Consider the following 20,496-nt stretch of genomic DNA (forward strand, 5'->3'; position numbering starts at 1 on the left):
AAGGGCTATTTACTAGGTGTGCATGAGCAGGGAATAAGGACACCACAGGGGGTAGTGTGGGATCTGCAGCTAGGACCACTCCCAGGCCAGAAGGGACAAAGGCAGGGAGTGGTTACTGGAGCCCAGGCTGGGAGAGAGTGGGTAGAGGGAGCTGCCCTGTAAGACAGTGCAGGACCAACCCTGCAGGAGGGAATCAGGGACTCCCAGCTCACCCCCTCCCTCCTGCCAGTCAGGGGTCAATCCCAGAGGGTTCATGAGGTTCACGCAGGTCAGGCCCTGGGGACACAGAGCGGGCTGGGGATGGGACAAAAGATGTGGGCACTGGCTTTCATGATACCACACTCTCTTGGTTTCCTCCTTCTCCAGGTTAAGCCTCTCTTCTTTACTAGTCCCCTCCTTTCCCGTTGTTCCTGGGGTTTCAAGTTAGGACTTCTTAGGACCCTGCATGTCCTTTGGCATGGTCTCATTTGCTCCTGCAGATTCATCAGACACACTAATGATACCCAGATCAGTTAGCCCTCTCACCCGAGCCCCACCTCATCACCAAATCTTCCAGATATCTCCACTTGGTGAGCCACAACAACAGAATGGGTGCATGCTAACTAGGCATCAGGCAAGACCCTTATGTGTGTGAACTCATTTACCATTCCCAACAGCTCTATTGTTATCTTCCTTTTGCACATGAGGAAATTAAAGCATAGAGACGTTAGATAATCTATCCAAGGTCACACAGCTACAAAGTATCAGAGCCAGGACTGGACCTGGGAGGGTTCAGAGCCTATATTCCTAACCATTAAGACCAAAGGAGCATCTTCAGATGTCATCAAAAGTTGGACTGGGTGATTGGGTTTCCAGAAAGGCTCCCTGGTTGGCAAAGGTTCATGGGTCCCTGTCCCATGAATGCCCATGGCACATCAGACATCCTGTGCCAAGAACTCTTCTTGCGTGCTCTTTGCCAGTACTCCCTGCCCCCACCATGCACACAGACAGAGCGCACCCTTCACTGAGCTGGCTCACTGAGCTGGCGTGTGAATCATCGTCTCTCGTATGCCCTGGGGCGGCGCCCTTGGAGAACAGCCAACATAGACCAGGAGACAAAAGAGTACTCACAGGCCCCTCTGGCACTTTATTGTTTACAAAACAATGGCTCCAGTAGGAAGGAACACAATCATTACGCTTACAGCAGCGAATATAGAGGCGGGAAAAGGCTAGCTTGGAAATATTTGAAAATCACTGAGTGTGAAAATGCTGCTGCTGGGCACCTAGGCCACAGCTGAGGCAGAGAGGTCTCAACTTAGTGACTGTTTCCAGTCTTCCAAGTTTCATCTCTGTAGTTTTAAAATCACACAGCCCTGACAGTTCATCAAGGAGGTGGGCCAGGGAGCCTAGCCAGGCAAGGTCAGAAAAGACTTGGGTCCTCCGGGCTATGTCCGGGAGGGATATGTATGGGAGCCGAGTTCTAGAGATGTGTGTCACATTCAGTAGCTTGTTTCCGTTCTTCTGCCATTTGTTTGGAAGAAACAGACAACCAGACAACAGACAAACAGACAACCATCCTTACTGGGTTCCCTCCTAGCAGCTGTATTACAGTTTCAAAGTGGGAAAAGTCTGTGAGACAGGGATCCACACAGTAAGAGTCAGAGCCTACAAGATGGCCCTTCCCAGCCATCACGGTACCCCTACATTCTCCTGGGGGGTGAGGTAGCTTCTGGGCGAGGGGCGCTGTGAGTGGATGGCAACGGCCCTTCTAGGCTTTGGTCCCGGCTGACCTGTCCCAAACTCTCTGCCTTTACCCTGGGGCACTGAGAAAAGGCCACAGGGACAAGACAAGCCAAGGTTTGCATGAAGAGCTTCCACGGAGAAGAGGCTGCAAAGCTCCCACAGGGAAGAGGAGAAATAAAAGACCAGGGACGGAAAGCGCAGGGCCGGGCAGGCCTCGTCACAACCTCCAGAGTAAAGCAGCCCAGTGCCTGGAGCCGGGTGCTGGCCCTCAGAACCTGGGTCTCACTGAGTCAGGAAATAAAAATTCAAGTCATTCATGGAAGGCTTTAAAGGCATGACAATTTCTGATAGTTGCCAGAAAAAGGCAATGTTTTCTTTATCTTTGTATCCTCTGGCCAAGGACTTAGAAACAATTATAAACTTGCCTCACCAACTCTAACTGCTTAATTACAATTTCCTCCACTGCTGAGAATGAATTTAACGATGGGACTTTGCTCTGTGAGATAAGATTTGGCAATTCCATTCTATGACAAAAGGAATGGCTTTAATTAAAATAATAATTAACACTTCAAAGTGCTACGTAGCCACAGAATTTTCCTGAAGGGAGAACATGGAGTCGCCCCATGGACTTGAGATGTCTAACGCGCAGCTTGGGATGGAGGGAGGAGCCCGCACCCTTCCCTGCAGCACTTGGGCAGAGGGCTCCACGGGGCCTGCCCTCGCTCACAGCCCTGTAGCATCCTGCAGTGTACACAGGTGTTTTCCCGAGGACCTGGAGGGGAGGATTTAATGCCCGAGGTTCACGAGGAGGAAGAAAAGGGGTGGCATGGAAGTTCCCGACGGTCAGGTCCACTTCCAACTCACTATTGTGTTCCCCGAGGGAGCACAGTGCTTGACACAGAGTAACAGCTCAAGAAAAATTTATTGAACAAAAGAACAAATGGAAAGAAAGAGGGAGGTCAGATGGAAGAAAGAAAGGACCTAGCAGAATCAGAGAGGATGGGCCCCAAATTAAGATGCCTGCAATGATCAGCTTCTACCACCAGCTGGCAGCGCAGAGGACCGGTGGGTGAGAGCCTGCACCGGCAGCCCCTGCCCAGCTCCAGGAAATCAGACCTCTGCTCACACACCTGGGGCTGAGCCCCGTTCTGGAGACCTCTACATCGCGCATCTGCCACAGCGTTCTGAGAAGAAAAAAAAGCAAACAAAACACCACATAAAAGTGCAGTCCTCTGGTATTTATGAAATCTGAGTCCTGATGTAGCTTAAAACTGCCCACTCCTCGGCCTTGCTCAACAGCTTCATTTCTTCAGTTTAAATAAATTCTATTCCTTCGTACTTGACACCTCCGACCCTGGTCTCTGGCAGAAGGAAGCGTCCGTCAAGTGTGAAGGCCATGATGTAGGTAGCAACCTTGCCGCTGTCCTCCTCGGATTTGAGGGCCACGATGATCTGGTCATCGGTGTTGGGGATGAACTTGAAGGATGAGAAGCCGTGTGTGGGGACCACCTCCCCCACGCGGCTGACGGAGATGTCGCCGAAGTCCTGGGCGGCGCTCAGCAGCAGGTTGGTGCCCTTGTGCTCATCATCCCTCTCGCTGTACCGCTCGTGGCTGGCGCGGCGCGGCAGGAAGAACCACCGCTGCAGTGTGTCACTCCAGCAGGCAGACTCGTGGATGAGGTAGCCTGGGGACACACGACAGACCCACAGGTCACAGACCCAGTCGGGCGGGACTGACCCCGCCTGCTGCCCCAGGCCTGCCTCCCCCCACAACCAGGGTATGCAGCACCCTCGACGGCACGGCAGAGGTGAGGGGACTCGTGGCTGCCTGAGACAGCCTTCCTCCCTGCACGTGCTCCGGGAGATGGTGTGAGGTAGCCTGTCGGTCCAGAGCAGCATCACTCCTCTTTTCCTTAGATCTCTGTATTTCCCAGAGGATTCTCGATCTGCTTTTGTTCTCAATTATCCAGAGTAACAAAGACGGGGAAAGCAGGACAAACACCAAGTCTCCGGGGCGCCCCGTCTCCCCTCGCCAAGCTTCCCTGCTGGCTTTCCCCAGAGCTGCTGCTAAGCCGCAGCCACGGGGTCTGTCTTTACTTCTGCTTCCTGGGTGCTAATCAAGAGAAGCAGAGCCCAGGGGAAGCAGCCAGATAAACAAGCAAGTTTGATGCGTGAAGAATAGACAGTGGGGTAGGTGGGAGAGGCGGCCTCAAAGCCGAAGAGGAAGCACCACTCCCTTCACATTTAAGGATGGAAAACGAGCCCTATATGGGGGCGAAGCAATGTCCTCAGAGTCCTGTCCCCCCAAGCCTAGAGCTGACGAGGCCGCTCCAAGCATCGCGACTCCCTACTACAAACCACGACGACTCTCAGAAAACGAGGGGACAGAACCAGAGCTCTGGCCACCTTGCTTCTACCACAACAGGTGCGAGGCCCGAGGCCCTGACCCCCAGGGGAACAGCGAGAACCAGCCCTGGCAGGATGGGTTGTGAACTGAGACAGCAGGAGGTGGTCTGTCAAGGCGAGTGAGCGATGAAAGAGAAAACGGCTCATTTGCCTGAGAATCCACTGGCCTGATGGGACCAGCCATCAGAGACAGTTGAAATCATCAAAATTGAGCAAGAAACTAAGCCACTGTGTTTGGAAGTAACACCCCAAGAAAGCACATGCATGGTGCACGGCATCTGTTCAGTGCCCACAGGGTGGCGCCTGGTCCCTTACCTGGCGGTCGGATCCCAGCGGCGGCCCGCAGGGCATTGTAGCTGGACACCCAGTTCTCATGGTCCACGCTGCCTTTGCAGCCCACCACCTTCACCCACTCCGGGTTCTCGTTCATCACCTCCCCCGTGGTGGTGGTCCACTCCTTGCCCAGGCCGCCCACATACAGATGCTCGTCCTTCACAGCCAGCCACTCAGCTTTGAAGCCTAGGGACAAGGAGACAAGAGGGGCGTGCCTGAGATGAGCCAGCCCTCTGCTCAGCGGGCTCCTGTGGGGTCTGGCAGGCAAGAGCAGACAGCCCTCCCGGTCCAGCAGCCTTGGGTGTCAGGTCACCCGTGCTGGACTTCATTCGAGGCCATGACGAGCAGAGGACAGGACAGCCTGGCTCAGGGCTCTATTCCAGAAGGTCAGCAGTCGGTCACCTCTCTTTAGAGCAGACCCCACGGCAACTCATGCAGGGCAGATGGGCACCTACTCTCCCGCCTTTATTCTTCCCCACTCCTCTCTCCCTGCCCTCCAGGAACCATCACGTTTTCCTTCGGTAACTCAACCCAGGAACACTCTGCTGGGACATCCCCTCAAAGCGATTTAACTGCTTCTGCCGCTGGTGCCCCACCTTCCCCTCAGCTCTGAAAGGCCCAGTCACATACTCGGAAATCTCCTCTGATCCCCAGACTCCCTGTTTCTCAAGCTGTAGGCCCCAACCTCAAGGTTATTCCCAAATCCTAGGAAGTGGTAGCACTTGAAGTACCTGTCACAGCAGAACACGTTTGCTGTCCTGGCAGCCACCCCTGACATGTCACTGAGGGTAAATTAAGTGACAGTAGCCAGAGCTGCCAAGAGGGGCTGGCGTGGGGGCTCACAGTGTCCATCCCAATCAGTGTGTTTCTTTTCTTAGATGGACTTGAATTGTACTTGCTTTCCCAGAGGTTTTGCAAGCTTCTTGCCTGCTCTGAGGAGCTGGAGCGGCCACCCTCCCCGTGAGATGGCAGCAGCCTCTGGAATGCTTCTCCGCAGATGGCTCTGGAGGGACCCGCTGAATTCCTGTGATCCCAGGATCAGTCCCCTGGGCCATTTTCGAGATAAGATGCTTTCCACTTACCAGATCTTCCACCCGTTCTGGATGACCCGACCAAAGGGCAAACCCACGGCTCCCTTTATTCTGCTTTCTTCCCGATCCAAGAGGAAGAACAGAACTAAATAATGGTGGCCTATAAACTCTGACAGACTGAGGCAGGAAACAGACAACCAACGTTTCTCTAAGGCCTAGGCTGAGGCACATTTCCTGCCAACTGCCCCAGCCTTGGGCAAACACTGAAGAGATTTATACCAGGGGAGGGCCTGGCAGACCACTGCCCAGGGCCCCAGCTAATTAGTGCAGTTCCTCCTCTGACCTCAGAGAGGCTGCAGTGGTTTAGCTTTCTAGAAGGTGCAGACTCACCGTGAGAGCTTGGGCACACATGGCAGCTCTTGTCAACTCTCCTGCTGGTGCCTAGCACCCCCCTGCCCCCTCCCCTGTCTGAGGCTCTGGGCCACTCTGGCCCCCTCTCTAGCTCTGTTCCACACCTGCTGCAGGCAGTAACTCCTTTCTGGCAAACAACAGAGCAGTGGGTAATGGCAGATTTCAGAGGTCAGATTCCACTCGAGGTCACTGCTGCTTACACAGATCCTCCTTCTGCTGGGTTTTCAGAAAGGAGGGCTGGGCAGCAAAAGTTTACCCTTTTAATACAGTCTTGGTTCAAAACGAGAACAACTGGACATGAGGGCTTTAAAGGGAAGGCACGCAGAGGGTGTAATCCCAGTGTGCTCTTACGATATCTTTTAAGACATAAAAAGGGCCATGTTCCCAGAGGCACTGTGAGTAGCAGTGGACAGAGCCCTAAAATGTATCCTGGGGAGAACCCCCACTTCCCTGGCAGGCCTCTAGTAACAAGCTCAAACATCTAGACTCCACTTCGGTCTGAAGTCCCGTAAGGCTTTTGCTCCCAGTCTGGGGGGCCGTGGGTCAGAAGCAGGACGGAGACTAGCTCTTCCCAACGTTCCCTCCTTCAGGACAGAAGAACACTTTACTGTGAGCGCATGCAAACCAAGCCAGCGGACAGTCGGCCCAGAACTTGTCCCCTAGCTCCTCACCAAACCCAGGAGACACAGCGGCCCGACGTACCTTTCCCCACAGTTCCATCGCCGTCAGACAGAATCACCCAGGGTACAGCCTTGGTGCCTTCGATCTGGTAGACAACCCCTGTCCGGTCATCCACAGAGTACAGTTTCCCATTGAAGACGATCAGATCGGACAGCTCCATGCCCCGCCCCTTTTCTGCCAGATGGGATTCTAGGACCTCGTGGCCTTTGTCCCACTCCACGGCCACCTTGTCCCCGCTGTCTGATAGGGTCAGATAGCCCTTCTTCAGGTAACTGAACCAGGTATTTTCCTCTTGGGCCCTTGACTCTGTGTCCAGGTCGGCGATAACTGCGATTCGGTACCGAGTCCCACCTGGTGTCCTTTGGGGGACAGACAGGGGGTAGGTGTCATTGTACTGGTCAGCAGGTGCCTGGCCAAGCCTCCAGTTGTGGGCATTGGGTGCGGGGAGTCTGCCTGGGGGCGGTCGGTGGGAGTAGAGCAGCCAGAGGATGGCGGCGCCCACAAAGGATGGCAGGATCACCTTCCAGCGGGGGCGGAAGCGGGGGTCTGCAGCCTTGGTCATGGACGCCAGCACAGGAAGGCCCCCTACACTTATCCGGAGGGAGTGCATAGACTCATTCCATTCCAGGTGGTCGGAGGGCTGAACAGACATCAGACTGCAGGACAGGTGGACCTGCACACCCAGGGAGAGAGGAGAGAGGTCAGCGACCTGCAAAACACAGTGGCTTCCCAATTACTTGACGGTGCATGGGCTGCAGGCTACCTGATCCAGAATAAATAGTACTGCCACCACTTTGTGGCCATTCCTTCCTTGGCTTAATTAAATCCTGACTCTAGAAATATCCTTGTTTTCTCTTATTCAGCAAGATGAGCAGTCTTTCCAAAGCAAAATTATTCCATCTCCTCTGTCCCAGCTGGCAGGACAAAAAGCTCAGTGAGAGAAAGAAGTTATGTGTAGGCTGGTGTTCCGTAATCTCATGAAAGAGGGAAAAGCAGGGGAGCGAGGCTGGGAGTGTGGGGATTGAGGGGCTTGGGCAGGAGAGGATAACAGAAAGGGTACAGATCTTTTTTTTTTTTTTTTGGTGAGGAAGATTAGCCCTGAGCTGACATCGTTTGCCACTCCTCCTCTTTTTGGTGAGGAAGATAGGCCCTCAGCCAACATCTGTGCCCCTCTTCCTCTACTTTATATGTGGGACGCCTGCCACAGCATGGCTTGACGAGCGGTGCATAGGTCTGTGCCCGGGATCTGAACCTGCGAACCCTGGGCCATGGAAGCGGAGTGTGCAAACTTAACTGCTACGCCACTGAGCCAGCCCCTTGGGTACAGATCTGTATTTTAATCACATGTCTCTTCAACAGAGAAGCCCTCCCTGATGGCTCTGCTCCGACAGCACCCTGCACCCCTTCCTTGGCATCTGTCACCATGCGACATCATGTTACACAGTTATCAGTTTTATCATTTGTGTCCCCAGCACCTAGAACAGTACACAGAGCAGATGCATGCTCATTAAGCAAGTTTTTACTTCCTCCTGGGTTAGGTTTCTGTAATATTCAAGTATAAGTATAAAATAGATTCAAGCCAAACAGAAATACTTCTGTTTTTGGCAACATCTGTCCCCTGGCACGTTCCTATTAATGCAAATGACTGAGGAACCGGAGTCTGAACGGCCCTCTCTGCCTGGAGCCCAGCGTGTCAGCTCCAAAGGACAGCTGGGCTCACCTGGGGCCTGGCTTGGCCTCAAGCCCCCTGGCCCACTCCCCAGGTGCAGCACCATCATCAGATGGTGGCAGCCAGGAACTGCAGCTCTTCACACCTGCCCCCTGCTCACGTCCCCAGCACAGACCATGGCAGCTCGGTGTGGCCACAGCCGCGCCAGACCAGCATCTGTCTCCGTGGCAGCCGCCAAGCTGGGGGAGCAGCATCAGCGAACATTAGCCCTGGGCTGCGGCTCAGTGTCCGCCCTTCAGATGTAACTCAGTAAGCCCCAGCCTAAGAAACTCCCCTCGCCCGACCACCGGGGCATTTCTGCCTCCTCCTCCAAAACAACCAAGAGCATGACTTCAGGGGCAGATGCTCCTCTCACTGCCAGGTAGCAGATGGGAAGGGCGTGGGGACCTGGCAGCTCTGTGCCTCCCCGGGCCCCCCACACTCAGACCACATGGCCTAGTCCCCTTCCACACTGCAGGCTGCTGGCTCTGAGGATGAAAAACTCGGCCCAGGTTCCACATGGAAGCCAGCCCCCCGCTTCCCTTGCTTTTTGGACAGATTCTTTGGTTTTGGCCACAGGGTCAGGTGCAGAAAAGTGACCTCTAAGGAGCGAGCATACCGAGTAGGCGGAGTGGGCCTCAGAAGCCCTCCTGCTCCTTACTCCAGGCTGGCCTCTGGGCTTCCCTCCTGGACAAGGGCACCCTCTTCCCCCAGGCTTCACATGCCACACGGCCACAGAGCTGGTCACTAAGGCCTTCAGGGCTGGGAAACAGGAGTCCCTGTCCCTCCTCTAGCTGCGCCCAACCCCAAGGCTTCAAAAGCCATGCTAGGCCAAAGCCACCCAGCGTCTATTTCCAGCCCGAGGCCGCCACTGAGCTCTCAATTCCTACATCTCACCTCCTCTTCAAAATTCTGCCTGGATTTCTAACTTGAATTCTAAACATAGTATTTCAAAACCTAAGTCTTACTCCCCTCTCTTCTCCAACCCACTTGCCCCCAGAGCTTCCCTCAGGAATGGTGATGGGGGCACCGTATTCACAGTTGCCCAGGCTAAAACTTTCATCGAAACCCTAGGAGTAGCACTTTTCCGCATGAATATCATACTTTGACAGAAAGTTATGAACCACCACCACCTCGAGAAACCTAGGCATGGTCTGGATCCCCGCCTCCTTCCGCAGCATCCGCTCTACCACAGGTCTTATCAAGTGGGCCATCCGTCTCCTCCCTGTCGGCTCCCAGCTGCTTCCACAGCCCCTTCTCACCGGAACCACACAGACAGCCTCCCTTCAGCCTTTCTGCCACCACACCCCTCCCTGACAACCCACTCACCCCACGGCCAGCGACACCTGCTAGACAAGCAAGTCAATCAGACTTTGTCATCACCTGCCTCAGTGGCCCGCTCTCAGAGTAGACCCTCACTACTCATACGGCCCTGCCCAGAGAGCCAGCTCTTGTGCTTGCCGACCAGCCACGCCAGCCTCCTTCCTGTCCGGACCACCTCAGCCCTCGTCCACCCAGGGCAGGGCTTCTGGGCCCCCGCCCAGAACACTCCTGCCCTGGCTCTTTGCATGGCTGCCTCACTTTCTCCTTTCTGCGTTTTTCTAAAATGTCAGTCAGCTCCTCAGAAAGACTTGGCCTGCCTACCTCAGCATGTTAAGTAATTATTTCCGCTCTGCCTTAGTTCCATGGGGCAGAGCCCACTTGCCACTTGCCCACTGCCAGCTTACACTCCTGGCTGACACTCCGTGCAAGTATGGGAACTGAGGATACATTTGCTGAAGGAATGAAAACTATACCCCGTGGTGGGTCATTAAACCACTTCTTCAAGAGCCCCTCAACTCTCTGTCCCCATGCCCCACAAGTTATTCTGCAAACCCACAGCCCTGGATCCAGCCCCTGATGGTCGAGCTGCCCAGCTATGACACTGAGCTGCAGGTGCAGCGGACACAATGCTTGCTGTATAGACCACTGTCACTACTGTGATGTGTCGTCCTCACTGCCCCTGGTCAACTCCCTCTCCATTCCTGAGTCGCCATCCTGTCACCGGTCATCTTGAGACATCTCCTGCCTGCTCGCTCCTGGGAGAGACTGCAGCCCCCTTCAGCGGCCAGGGGCCCAGGGTGGAGCCCAAATGCCCACGCCCCCATGCACCAGACTGCTCCTTTCTGCTGCTCGGGGTCAGTTCAGACACGCCTGCCCTTCTGGTTCCTTCGTCACAGTCTATACACGTGTCCAAGTCCCTCACCTGAGTCACTGCTGGATCTCCAGATTACACTCTCAGGTACACTGAAAGCACTCAATAAAAACTGTGGATGAATGGTGAATCTGTGAATCTACGAATGAATGGAGAATCCCCCGGGACGCCTCTGGCCCTCACCATCCCTCACCACCCTGCAAGAGCATTCACTCTTCGTCCCTCCTGGACGCTCCATGCCAGGGTCTGCCCCCTGCTTCCTGGAGAGGACTGACCGACAGGCCTCCTCCTGAGGCGCAGCCGTGAGAACATGTCCCACGGGGTGTCCCTCTGCGTCTCCTGCCAGCAGGGATGGTGACACGAGTGTCATGCTGTCTGTGGGTCCTCCTCCCTGTCTGTCCCTTCTCAGCCCCCAAGGCTCCTTCCTTGCTGCCACCTATCTTCTTTTTGAATCTCCCAGAGGTGACCTTGGTCTCTAAGTGAGGGCTCCCCAAGCCTTCCTAGCCTGAACATTTCCCAAACTCCAGGCCAGCGCGCCCACCTGCTGAGCCTCCTGGTCACACACCCGCAGGCACCTGGAACAGGTTCCCCTCATGAATTTACTGCCCTGGCTGAGGGCACTCCCAGCCCTGAGGAGTCACCCTGGCCAGCAGTCACATCACCTTCTCTCCTCCTCACTTTCCGGCAGGCGCTGGGTCCCCTTGCCTGTCTGCAACCCAGCTTGGGATTCTGGTCCCACCCCCACGGCCTCTGCCCTGTTGCCGTCTCACCCCGGCCTCCTGTTGATCCAGATCATCCGGGTCCAACCTGAGCTCGGCCATTTACCAGCTGCGTGACCTTGGACAAATGACCTGGCTTCTCCGGGCCTCAGTGTTTTCACACGCAGACTGCAGATGTCACTGTGCTGCCAGCTGAGTCAGAATCCGCAGGACTTGGTGCTGACTGCCCACTCCTGTCGGTCTACCCCCCTTGCTTTCCAAGCACCTTCGCCCACCTGCCTGCAGGGCGCGGCTCTGTAGACAGAGTTGACAGGAAGGGCTGGCCCACTCCTGAGAGTACTGGGCACGCTGCGGAGTCAAGGACTGCACAGCCTGCAACGCTGGAAATATCTACTGCCTGTCCCTCCACAGAAAACGTGTGCAGGCCCCACTCTAGACCCTCTCAAATCCATCCTCCAAACAACTGATAGAATGATTTTTCTGGAAAGCAAATCTGGATTAAGAATGGTTTTTCTGGAAAGCGAATCTGGATTAAAACTCTTCACTAGATCCCAATGCTTTCCTGCGAAAGAGGAACTCCTCAGCCTGCAGAGAAAGTCCCATTTCCCCTGTGTGCTCTCCACCCGCACTACGTTGGGTTATTTACAATTCCATACTCCACGTGTGGAACCTCTGCACATAATGCTTCCTCCACCTGGAATGCCAATCTCCTCTGACCATATGGAACCATCCAGAAGTCTCTGGCTGAGCCATGAGTCATGCTTCCACTGTCCCTCCCCCGTCTCCCCACCAGTAAGCTTCCCTCCTGTGGGAGGCTGACACTGGCCCTAAAGGTATCTAGGCCTAATCCCTGAACCTGTGAATGTCCCCTATATGTCAACAAAGACTTTGTGGGTATGACTAAATTAAGGATCTTGAGATGGGAGATTACCCGGGTGGGTCCTAAATGCAATCACAAGTGTCCTTACACAGGGAGGCCGAGGGAGATGTGAGGACGATAGAAGAGGACCATAGCCAAGAAACGCCTGGGGCCCCCAGAAGGTGGAAGAGGCATGGACGGAATCTTCCCTAGAAGCTTCGATTCCTAGAGCCTTTGGAGGGAGCACAACCCTACTGACACCTTGATTTCAGCCCATTGATACTGATACTGGATTTCCGGCGTCCAGAACCATGAGAGAACAAATGCTTGTTGTTTTCAGCTACCAAGTTTGTGGTAACTGGTTACAGCAGCCCTAGAAACAAATGTACCTCCTGACACACTGTGCTTTGTGCCACCTTTGTTTGGGACGTGGCTCTGCAACAGCACAGATCATCCGGCACTGCCAGGATCTGCTCAGTCAGTCTCCCCACTGACAGCTCCTGGACAGAAGGGGTTCTGCGTATCAGGTTGGTTCCCAAGACCTAACGGAGGTGCAGAAATGAGAGAATGACTGCTTTCAGTGACAAGAGAACTGTCTGCCTTCCAGAAAATCCCTTTAGCTTCACCACCAGAATAACTTCCCTCTGCATCAATACCCAGCCTTGGTCTTCATCTCTCCTCTAGTAGCCCAAGGAATTACTTTTTTTGTGTGTGTGTGAGGAAGACTGGCTCTGAGCTAACATCCATTGCCAAACCTCCTCTTTTTTGCTGAGGAAGATTAGCCCTGAGCTAACATCCGTGTCCATCTTCCTCCATTTTGTACGTGGGATGCCACCACAGCGTGGCTTGCTAAGCAGTATATAGGTCCATGCCCGGGATCCAAACCTGCAAACCCAGGCCACCGAAGAGGAGTGCATGAACTTAACCACTACACCACAGGGCTGGCCCCATCAAGAAATTACTTTTATTTTGTAGAAAGAAAAGTTTCCAATCAGATGTCTTTCCATTTGTTCTCCATGACCCCCTGCTGGTTTATCACCTAAAACTGATAGTAACAGCCTGTAGTGTTGTGTTGCTGGAGGGCTGGTGCAGAGCACGAGCTTGTATTTTTATTAAAAAGAAAGAAAGAATTTGCCAGCCACAAACACCAACAGAAATGAGCCACTGAAGGGGAGAGATGAAATGGACGAAGCTGTGCCTGGAAGAAGGCCCACCTGAGGCTTCTCTCCTCACCCATACCCCCCAAGGGTCCAAGCAGTTTAAATGTCTGCTTTATTGTGGCAAGAAGTTTGTCAACCCCACCATCTGCAGTATAATGGGCTGATTTTGTATAATCTAGGAAAATTAGAAGCAAGGTGCTATAGTATAAAGTTACTGGCAATTTGGCTGGCCAGGCTTCCCCGCTCAGGTGGGCCTGCAAACGAGCTCTTTCTGGGTCAGAAACCACAGGGACTGTACCCCTGCTGGCTCCCTTCTTCCTGCGCCGCCACACTGCGGGCAACGTCCCTGGAAAGAGGAACCACGAGGAGCGACAACTACCCAGGAGGCTCAAGGGGTCCTAATTTCCTTCCCCACCCCCTCTTTTTAGGACAGTCTCACAGACAGCTCAAGGACACTTAGGCATTTCTGGTTTCTGTCAAACCAGTACCTCCTTATAAAAGAGGCCTGAAACAGCAAGGTGTACCAGACTCCAAGGGGAGCAGCACGTCCTCTCTGTGCACACCCGGGAGACGCTCCCACCCTACCTCAGGAGCGAGCAGCCCCTCCACGGTTAAATGAGCTCAGATACCCTACCTTCCCAGGCCATCCCCAGGCCTGCCACCAGACTCTACCCAAGGCTCAGACGACAGGGGCAGCAACTCCTGACACAGCCTACGGGGAGGGTCTCTTTCTTAGGCTTCCTTCAGGAGTGGTATGTGACAGGTGGCAGAACAAACAGGTTTAAGGGCAGCTGCCAGAGCCAGTTCCTTCTTTCCAGGATCTAGGGAAGGGCAGGAAGTGAGAGATAAGGAGGGCCACTCCCAGCTCCCTGCCTCCTCCTCCCCAGGCCCTCACTCCTGCTGAGCAGCTGCCTTCCCTTGCCCACTACGGTCTCTGAAGGGTCCTAAAGAGCCCAGGCTCTGCTCTGCTCACTGCCACAGTGCACCTCCTGGTTGGAAAGGAAAGAGCCACCCCCGCGGACCTCACAGACTCTTGAGAGCAGCAAGGACAGAGGCCAAGGGCTTCAGAGCACCAGTGCTGACGCTGGGGAGAGAACGCTGGATGAGTGACATTTATTAAACACTGCCTGTGGCCAGGCTCCTTGAAAATGTTACCTAATTCGAGGCATTCTTCTGTTTTTAACTCACCAAAGCTTATTATTGTACTTGAAAATGCCATTTCAATTTTGGACAGGAGTGGGCAGCAGAAGGAAACCAGGAAGGAAAACGCTGTCGTGGTCAAATATGTCCTATAAGGATTACTGAGGTAACTCCTCCTCCCAGACGTAACTTCCTTAAAGGCTGAGACTCTGGATCCTACTGAATTCTGCCTTCCCCTGCCCCCCTGACTCTGCATACAACAGGCGTTCACGACTGCTTACTGGACCAAGTTAAATACGGTTCAGGATAACTCATTGCTCAGCCCTCTGTTTTTGTTTTTAAGTCAACTACCCAAGAGGAGCGCACTAGTTTTCTACCACTGCTGTAACAAGTCACTCAGATCTGGCAGCTTCCTCACAAACTTATTTTACAGCGCTGCTGGACAGTCTGACATGGGTGTCACCGGGATAACATCAAGGGCTGTGTTCCTTTCAGAGGCTCTAGGGGAGAATCTGCTTCCTTCCTTGATCAGTTTCTAGAGGCTGCCCCCATTCCTTGACTTGCGGCCCCTTCCTCCACCTTCAAAACCAGCAATGTTGCACCTCTCTGTGCCTTTCTGCCATCATTTCCCTCTAATGCTCTTCTTCTGCACACCTCTTTCACTTTTAAGGACGCTGTGATTCCACTGGGCCCACCCAGGTAATCCAGGATGATCTCCCTATTTTAAGGTCAGTTGATTAGGACCCTTAATTCCATCTGCTACCTTAATCCCCCTTTGCCACGTAACATATTCACAGGTTCCGGGGGTTAGGACGTGGACATCTTGGGGGGCCATTATTCTGCCACTCACAAAGAGGGAGACAGGGAAAGAACCTCCAGCTTTCCCTAAGGGCCAGAACTGTTCACACACAGCTCCATTTATGGGGTGGGTGGCACAGCTTCAGAATACTCTACGGTTTATATTTACTGCATCACAGTAGGGCTGTGTATGCTTAATTGTATCATCAATGTTATACCTGGGAATTGTAGGAAAAAAGTTACCCTCTCAGTTGAAACAACACTACACATCACTGGGGTGTTTTTCCAGCTTGAGAATAAAGGGATGCAATAATCCCATGAATGACCCAAATCAGGGTTTGTCCCCACAGACACTGCAGTTCCACCTGCCCAAACCCATCTTCTCTCCCAATTTCTTCAGTGCTGAGGGGAAGGGGAAGAAGGCCTGGGTTGGGGTGGGAAAGGTTGGCCTGCTGCAGGTGTGACAGTGGCCAACATCGCAGGACTCATTCCACCCTGCGAGACCCCTCGGAGCCATTCTGGGCGGGCTCCAATCTCACTCACGCCCACATTGTCACTCGCCATAACCATACCCAGTCTGGCCCCATGTCTGCACACTGCCCTGCCCTGTCTTGAGCCCTACTCCTGCGTCATTCCCCACAGCATGTTCCCCTGGCTGAACATGGCCGGAAGCAGTGCTCTGCCTGGGAACCCGGAGCTGTGAGCTCCATTAACGACTGCACTTATTATAGATCAACAAGTAGGATTCAAAAGAACTGTAGACAAAAGAGAAAAATGAACATCTCCCCAAACAGATTTCTCTATTACCAGGATTATTTTTTCCTAAGTAATTGTCTTGGTCTAATGAAAGGGAAAATCTACATAAAAGTCCTAAAAAAATCAATATAAAAGTTTTAAATTCCCTTAATGTTGGCATTTATTTTATTTTTCCCCCAAAGCCCCAGTAGATAGTTGCATGTCATAGCTGCACATCCTTCTAGTTGCTGTATGTGGGACGCGGCCTCAGCATGGCCAGCAAAGGGGTGCGTCGGTGCGCGCCCGGGATCCGAACCCGGGCCACCAGCAGCGGATGTGCGCACACCTAACCGCTAAGCCACGGGGCCGGCCCAATGTTGGCATTTAATAAGAGCTTTCCAGGTGGGGCTGGCCCCGTGGCTCAGCGGTTGGGGCACGCGCTCCGCTACTGGCAGCCTGGGTTCGGATCCCGGGCGCACACCGACGCACCGCTTCTCAGGCCATGCTGAGGCCGCGTCCCACGTGCAGCAACTAGAAGGATGTGCAACTATGACATACAACTATCTACTGGGGCTTTGGGGGGAAAAAAAAAAAAGGAGGAGGATTGGCAATAGATGTTAGCTCAGAGCCGGTCTTCCTCAGCAAAAAAAAGAGGAGGATTAGCACGGATGTTAGCTCAGGGCTGATCTTCCTCACAAAAAAAAAAAAAAAAAAGAGCTTTCCAGGAAATCTCCACAGTCCAGAGTGTTACTGAAGGGAAAAAAATAGTCCCTTTTTTTTTTCCACAGTGTCCCGGGTATCATTCCACAAATGTCTGTACAACAGAGAAATGACTCCCATGTCATAGTACTGATCCATTTCAGGACTCTGGACCATATTCCCAGATCTGAGATACTGTCTTTGAAAGAGAAAACACTGGAGCATTTACACACCTACCCTACATGGATGCCATCGGAACCGCCACACTGCTGCCCAGAAAGTCCTGGGACTCAGATGAAAGGGGCTGTGTGTATTTGTGAGAGCTTGCTCGTGTGCACCTCAAAGGCCACATTCAGGGAGTGGGAGTGAACACCCCACCTCCTACTGCACCGGGGTCTCTCCTCACTGCCGTTGTGGCGCGGGGAGGCATGATGGCAGATTCGGTGCAGTTAGACCGGCAGGTAAAAATTTCCTCAAGTACTGACAGCTTAAACCAACACCCTTACCACGCCTATGAAAACATGGCATGCACTACCAGTGGGGTACAGCTTTAGGGGGAAGAAGGAGACTTCTAGCTAACATAAGGTATCAAATGATCAGATTTACACCTCAATCATGCAGTGACACAAAGTGGCACCTAGACACTTGCAAGTATATGATTTCCGCCAGGGCCCTGTGACGTAGCATCGCCTTTCGTGATCAGGTTAATTTGGACAAGAAAGAGTGAGGACACCAAGACTCCTCTGTCCCCAGACCACTGCAGTGGCCCTGTGACAGTGCCTGACCAATCCACGCTTCACCTGAGTCCTCTCCCGGAAGACGTCCGGGCTGCGCAGGACGGGATGCCCCTGCCAAGTCCAGAGGGGAGCAGGCTGGCCCATCAATGTGCCTTTCAGCAGGGCACTCCAGGTCTGAATAGAAGGCTCATTGAGGCCGGCAGGGAGGGGCACCAAGGAGGCCACTGGTTGCTCTGGAAAAAGCCCCACGGTGCCCACAGGCTCAGGCTGGACTGTTCAGTTGGGAGGCCTGTGGGCGGGGCTGGGGACTGGCGGAAGGTCTGCAGCCCAGCTCAGGAAGATTCTCAATAAAGCTCCTCAAAAGGAAAGGAGGGAGAGGCCGCAGAGTCCCCACAGCTCCCGAAGGACTGCAGCACCCGCTTTCTTTTCTCCCTTCTGTGACCCCCGGCCCTCGCACTGAAGAGCCAGCAAGATTCAGTCGACATCAGCAGATGCGTGTTCCCAAATCTATCCTTTGTTGAAAACGTTGAGGGGAAAGATGTCAAGCATACACCCTGAGACAGGAATGAGCCATGGGGCAAGTGTGCTAAGGGATACTGGTTTCCTGGGGACACTCAGGCGCTCGGGAACAAGATGCGTGTGGCAGACAGAAGAGTGATCGCAGGTACTAGGTGCCAGCCAAGCCCAGAGACACAGAGGGCAAGGGAAAGGCACCAGCAACAAGGAGGGTGAGGAGGTGCTGATCCCCTCTGATCCCAGGGATGAAAGGAGCAAGACAGGTGAGGGAGGGGTGGGGGAGAGGGAAGGGGGATAGCTTGGGTGCAAAAGGCAGGAAAGTGAGTTGTGCTGAGGGAAAGGAGAGGAAGGCCTGGGCTGGGGTGGGGAAGGTCGGCCTGCTGCAGGTGTGACAGAGTGCCAGTCAGAGAAGGGAGGGCTCCCCAACAGGTCAGGAGAGGCCCTGCACAGGTCAGAGTAGGGGTAGCGAAATCACAGGGGGGCAGGAAAGGGCTGTCCTCAGGAATAGGTGTCCCACACGAGTCAGGAAGGGAATGTGTCCTTCAGGGTCAGAGGGGGTGATGTCCACACTAGTCAGAGGAGGTAGGAGTCCTGCAAGTCAGAAAGGGGAGGTGTCCCGCAAGTCAGAAAGGGGAGGTGTCCGCGCCCAGTCGGAGGAAGGGGACAGTTTCTCAGAGTCAGAGGGAGGCGTCCCACCGCAGTCTGAGGGGAGAGCCGGTCTGCGGGTCAGGGGCCTGGGACCACGCTCTGTCAGATGGGGAGGGAGCCTGCGGGGTGAAGGGGCGGGACGCGGCAGGGTCTGAGGGCGGCGGCAGGCGCCGGGGCCGGCCGTCGCGAGGAAAGGCGCCGGCGGCCACGGCCGCAGCCGTCACTCACCCGGTGCGGGCAGGCTCCGGGGCCCGCGGGCGGCTGGGACTCGCTGCGGGCAGGGCCGGGTCCGAGCGGCGGTCGACTTCCGCCCGGCGCGCTCGCCCCGCCTCCGAGCAACACGCTCCCGGCAGCCTCCGCTCTGAGGCTGCGCGCGAGCGCGGGCGAGGGCTGCTGGGAGTTGTGGTTTTTGTCGCTCAGCGAGCGGGTCTGGGAGGAGGAGGCGCGGCCGCCGAAGGACGAGAGGGAGGGACGCAGACGTCTGCGCTGCCGACCCGCAGGACCTTTCACCGCGTTGTTCTGGAACGCTGGCCAAGCAAAAAAGCGGGGGAGGTGGTACGGGGGATGAAGACTACTGGGGAGGAGGGTTATCGTTCCTCGAGCTGAGATTATAGAACCCCTTGCCTGGAGGTGGAGAAGCGCGGACCCTTTTCTGCCACTCTCATTCTGAAAGAGCCCCTCTCCTTGGCTCCTTAGTTTCCAAAGGAGAGGTCAGGGCACGGGTCCGCAGACTAGAGTGTCCTGGGAGCGGGTAGGGGTTCCCTGCCGCTGACTTGCAGTCAACTCCCCCCACATCCCCCCGTATAAGGGTTTCTGGTTCATCCGGTTTCTCCAGTCCCCTCCCCAGCCTTTGAGCTATTTTAAAGGAATGCGTTAAAAGGCGTTCCTGCCTGTCACCCCCAAGTCCTGCAATGATGCCCTTTTTAGAAATCCTGAAAAAAGCTTGGTAGCAGTGGAGTGTCACACAGAGCTTGGCGAGGAGCGTGCATCGGTGCTCTGCCGGCCTGCGCCTTCAACCTCTGCGTGCATGCAAACGTCCCCGGTCTCCCAAGAGCCTTCCGTTAAGTAACAGATGCACAGGGGAAAATTCAAATTATATAAATAGGTGCACAGTGAAAAATAACCCGCCCTCCCACCCTCTTCTGCATTCCCTGCCCAGAGGCGATCATTATTACTAGTTTCTTGTGGCTATTCTTGGAGATATTTTATGACACACAAACAAATCATAAATACATATATTCAATTACCTTTTTTAAAACCAAACATAAATGTGTTAAACATACGGTTCTGCACTTTTCCTGGTGGGGGGGGCGGCGGAGCGGGAAGGACAAACCCTTCTTGAGTTTGTTTGTTTCCCATCATGTTAAACTGAGTCCTAACCATATACCACGTTACTATTATTATTTAAATCGATTCAAATCCTTTATTTACTAAGACATCTGTGTCTATATATGCCTCCCAGCTTAAGAAATAAAAGATTTCTGTTATCTTGAAAGTTCTCTAGGTACACCTCCCAGTTCCCAACTCCCTCTCACCCAAGAGGTAACCACAATCTCACAATGTGTGTTAATAATTCTCGTGCTTTATTTTATAATGTTAGCACATAGTTATGTATGTGCTAAACAACATATTGGTTAGTTTTGCCTAGTATAAATTCTACAAAAATGAAATAAAACTACGTATAATGGAAGAGAGATCCTGTTGCTCCACGGATATTATCAGATGTTTTAATTTTGCCAATCTGATGGCGTTGGATGTCTTCTCATTGTCTGATTACTGAAAGGTTGTGTATCTTTTCTTATATTTTGGGGCCATTTATATTTCTTCTTCTGTGGATGCCTAGTTCTGTTTTGGGGAAATAATCCATCCTTTCCCCAGTAACATGCATGCAATGGCAGTTTTGTCATAGATCAAGTTTCCATATATGCCTGGGTCGGTTTGGGGGCTTTCTATTATGTTGTATTGCTGTAATTTTCCATATCTGCTCTAATGCCACTGT

At 53.7% G+C, this 20,496-nt stretch overlaps 1 protein-coding gene across 1 annotated transcript; it reads right to left on the reverse strand.

Annotated features, from left to right (window-relative positions):
• Nucleotides 1-1,103: 1,103 nt before the first annotated feature.
• Nucleotides 1,104-18,845, reverse strand: CANT1 (calcium activated nucleotidase 1). The gene is made up of 4 exons (XM_004432832.3): nt 18,726-18,845; nt 6,606-7,257; nt 4,444-4,647; nt 1,104-3,407 (listed from the first exon to the last, which is right to left on the reverse strand). Exons 2-4 carry the CDS (start codon nt 7,234-7,236, stop codon nt 3,037-3,039), a joined length of 1,206 nt encoding a protein of 401 aa, XP_004432889.1. The 5' UTR covers nt 7,237-7,257; nt 18,726-18,845; the 3' UTR covers nt 1,104-3,036.
• Between the last annotated feature and the right edge of the window lie 1,651 nt (nt 18,846-20,496).

Source organism: Ceratotherium simum, chromosome 16 (assembly GCF_057802395.1).
Source record: "Ceratotherium simum simum isolate JZ-2026a chromosome 16, ASM5780239v1, whole genome shotgun sequence".
Taxonomy (NCBI): Eukaryota; Metazoa; Chordata; class Mammalia; order Perissodactyla; family Rhinocerotidae; genus Ceratotherium; species Ceratotherium simum.

Coding starts and splice junctions, on each gene's coding strand:
- CANT1 (XM_004432832.3), bottom strand. CDS start 7,236: ATGTCTGTTCAGCCCTCCGACCACCTGGAATGGAATGAGTCTATGCAC. Junction 4,648..6,605: donor CGATGGAACTGTGGGGAAAG/GTACGTCGGGCC, acceptor CCTTGTCCCTAG/GCTTCAAAGCTGAGTGGCTG. Junction 3,408..4,443: donor CGCTGGGATCCGACCGCCAG/GTAAGGGACCAG, acceptor GTGTGTCCCCAG/GCTACCTCATCCACGAGTCT.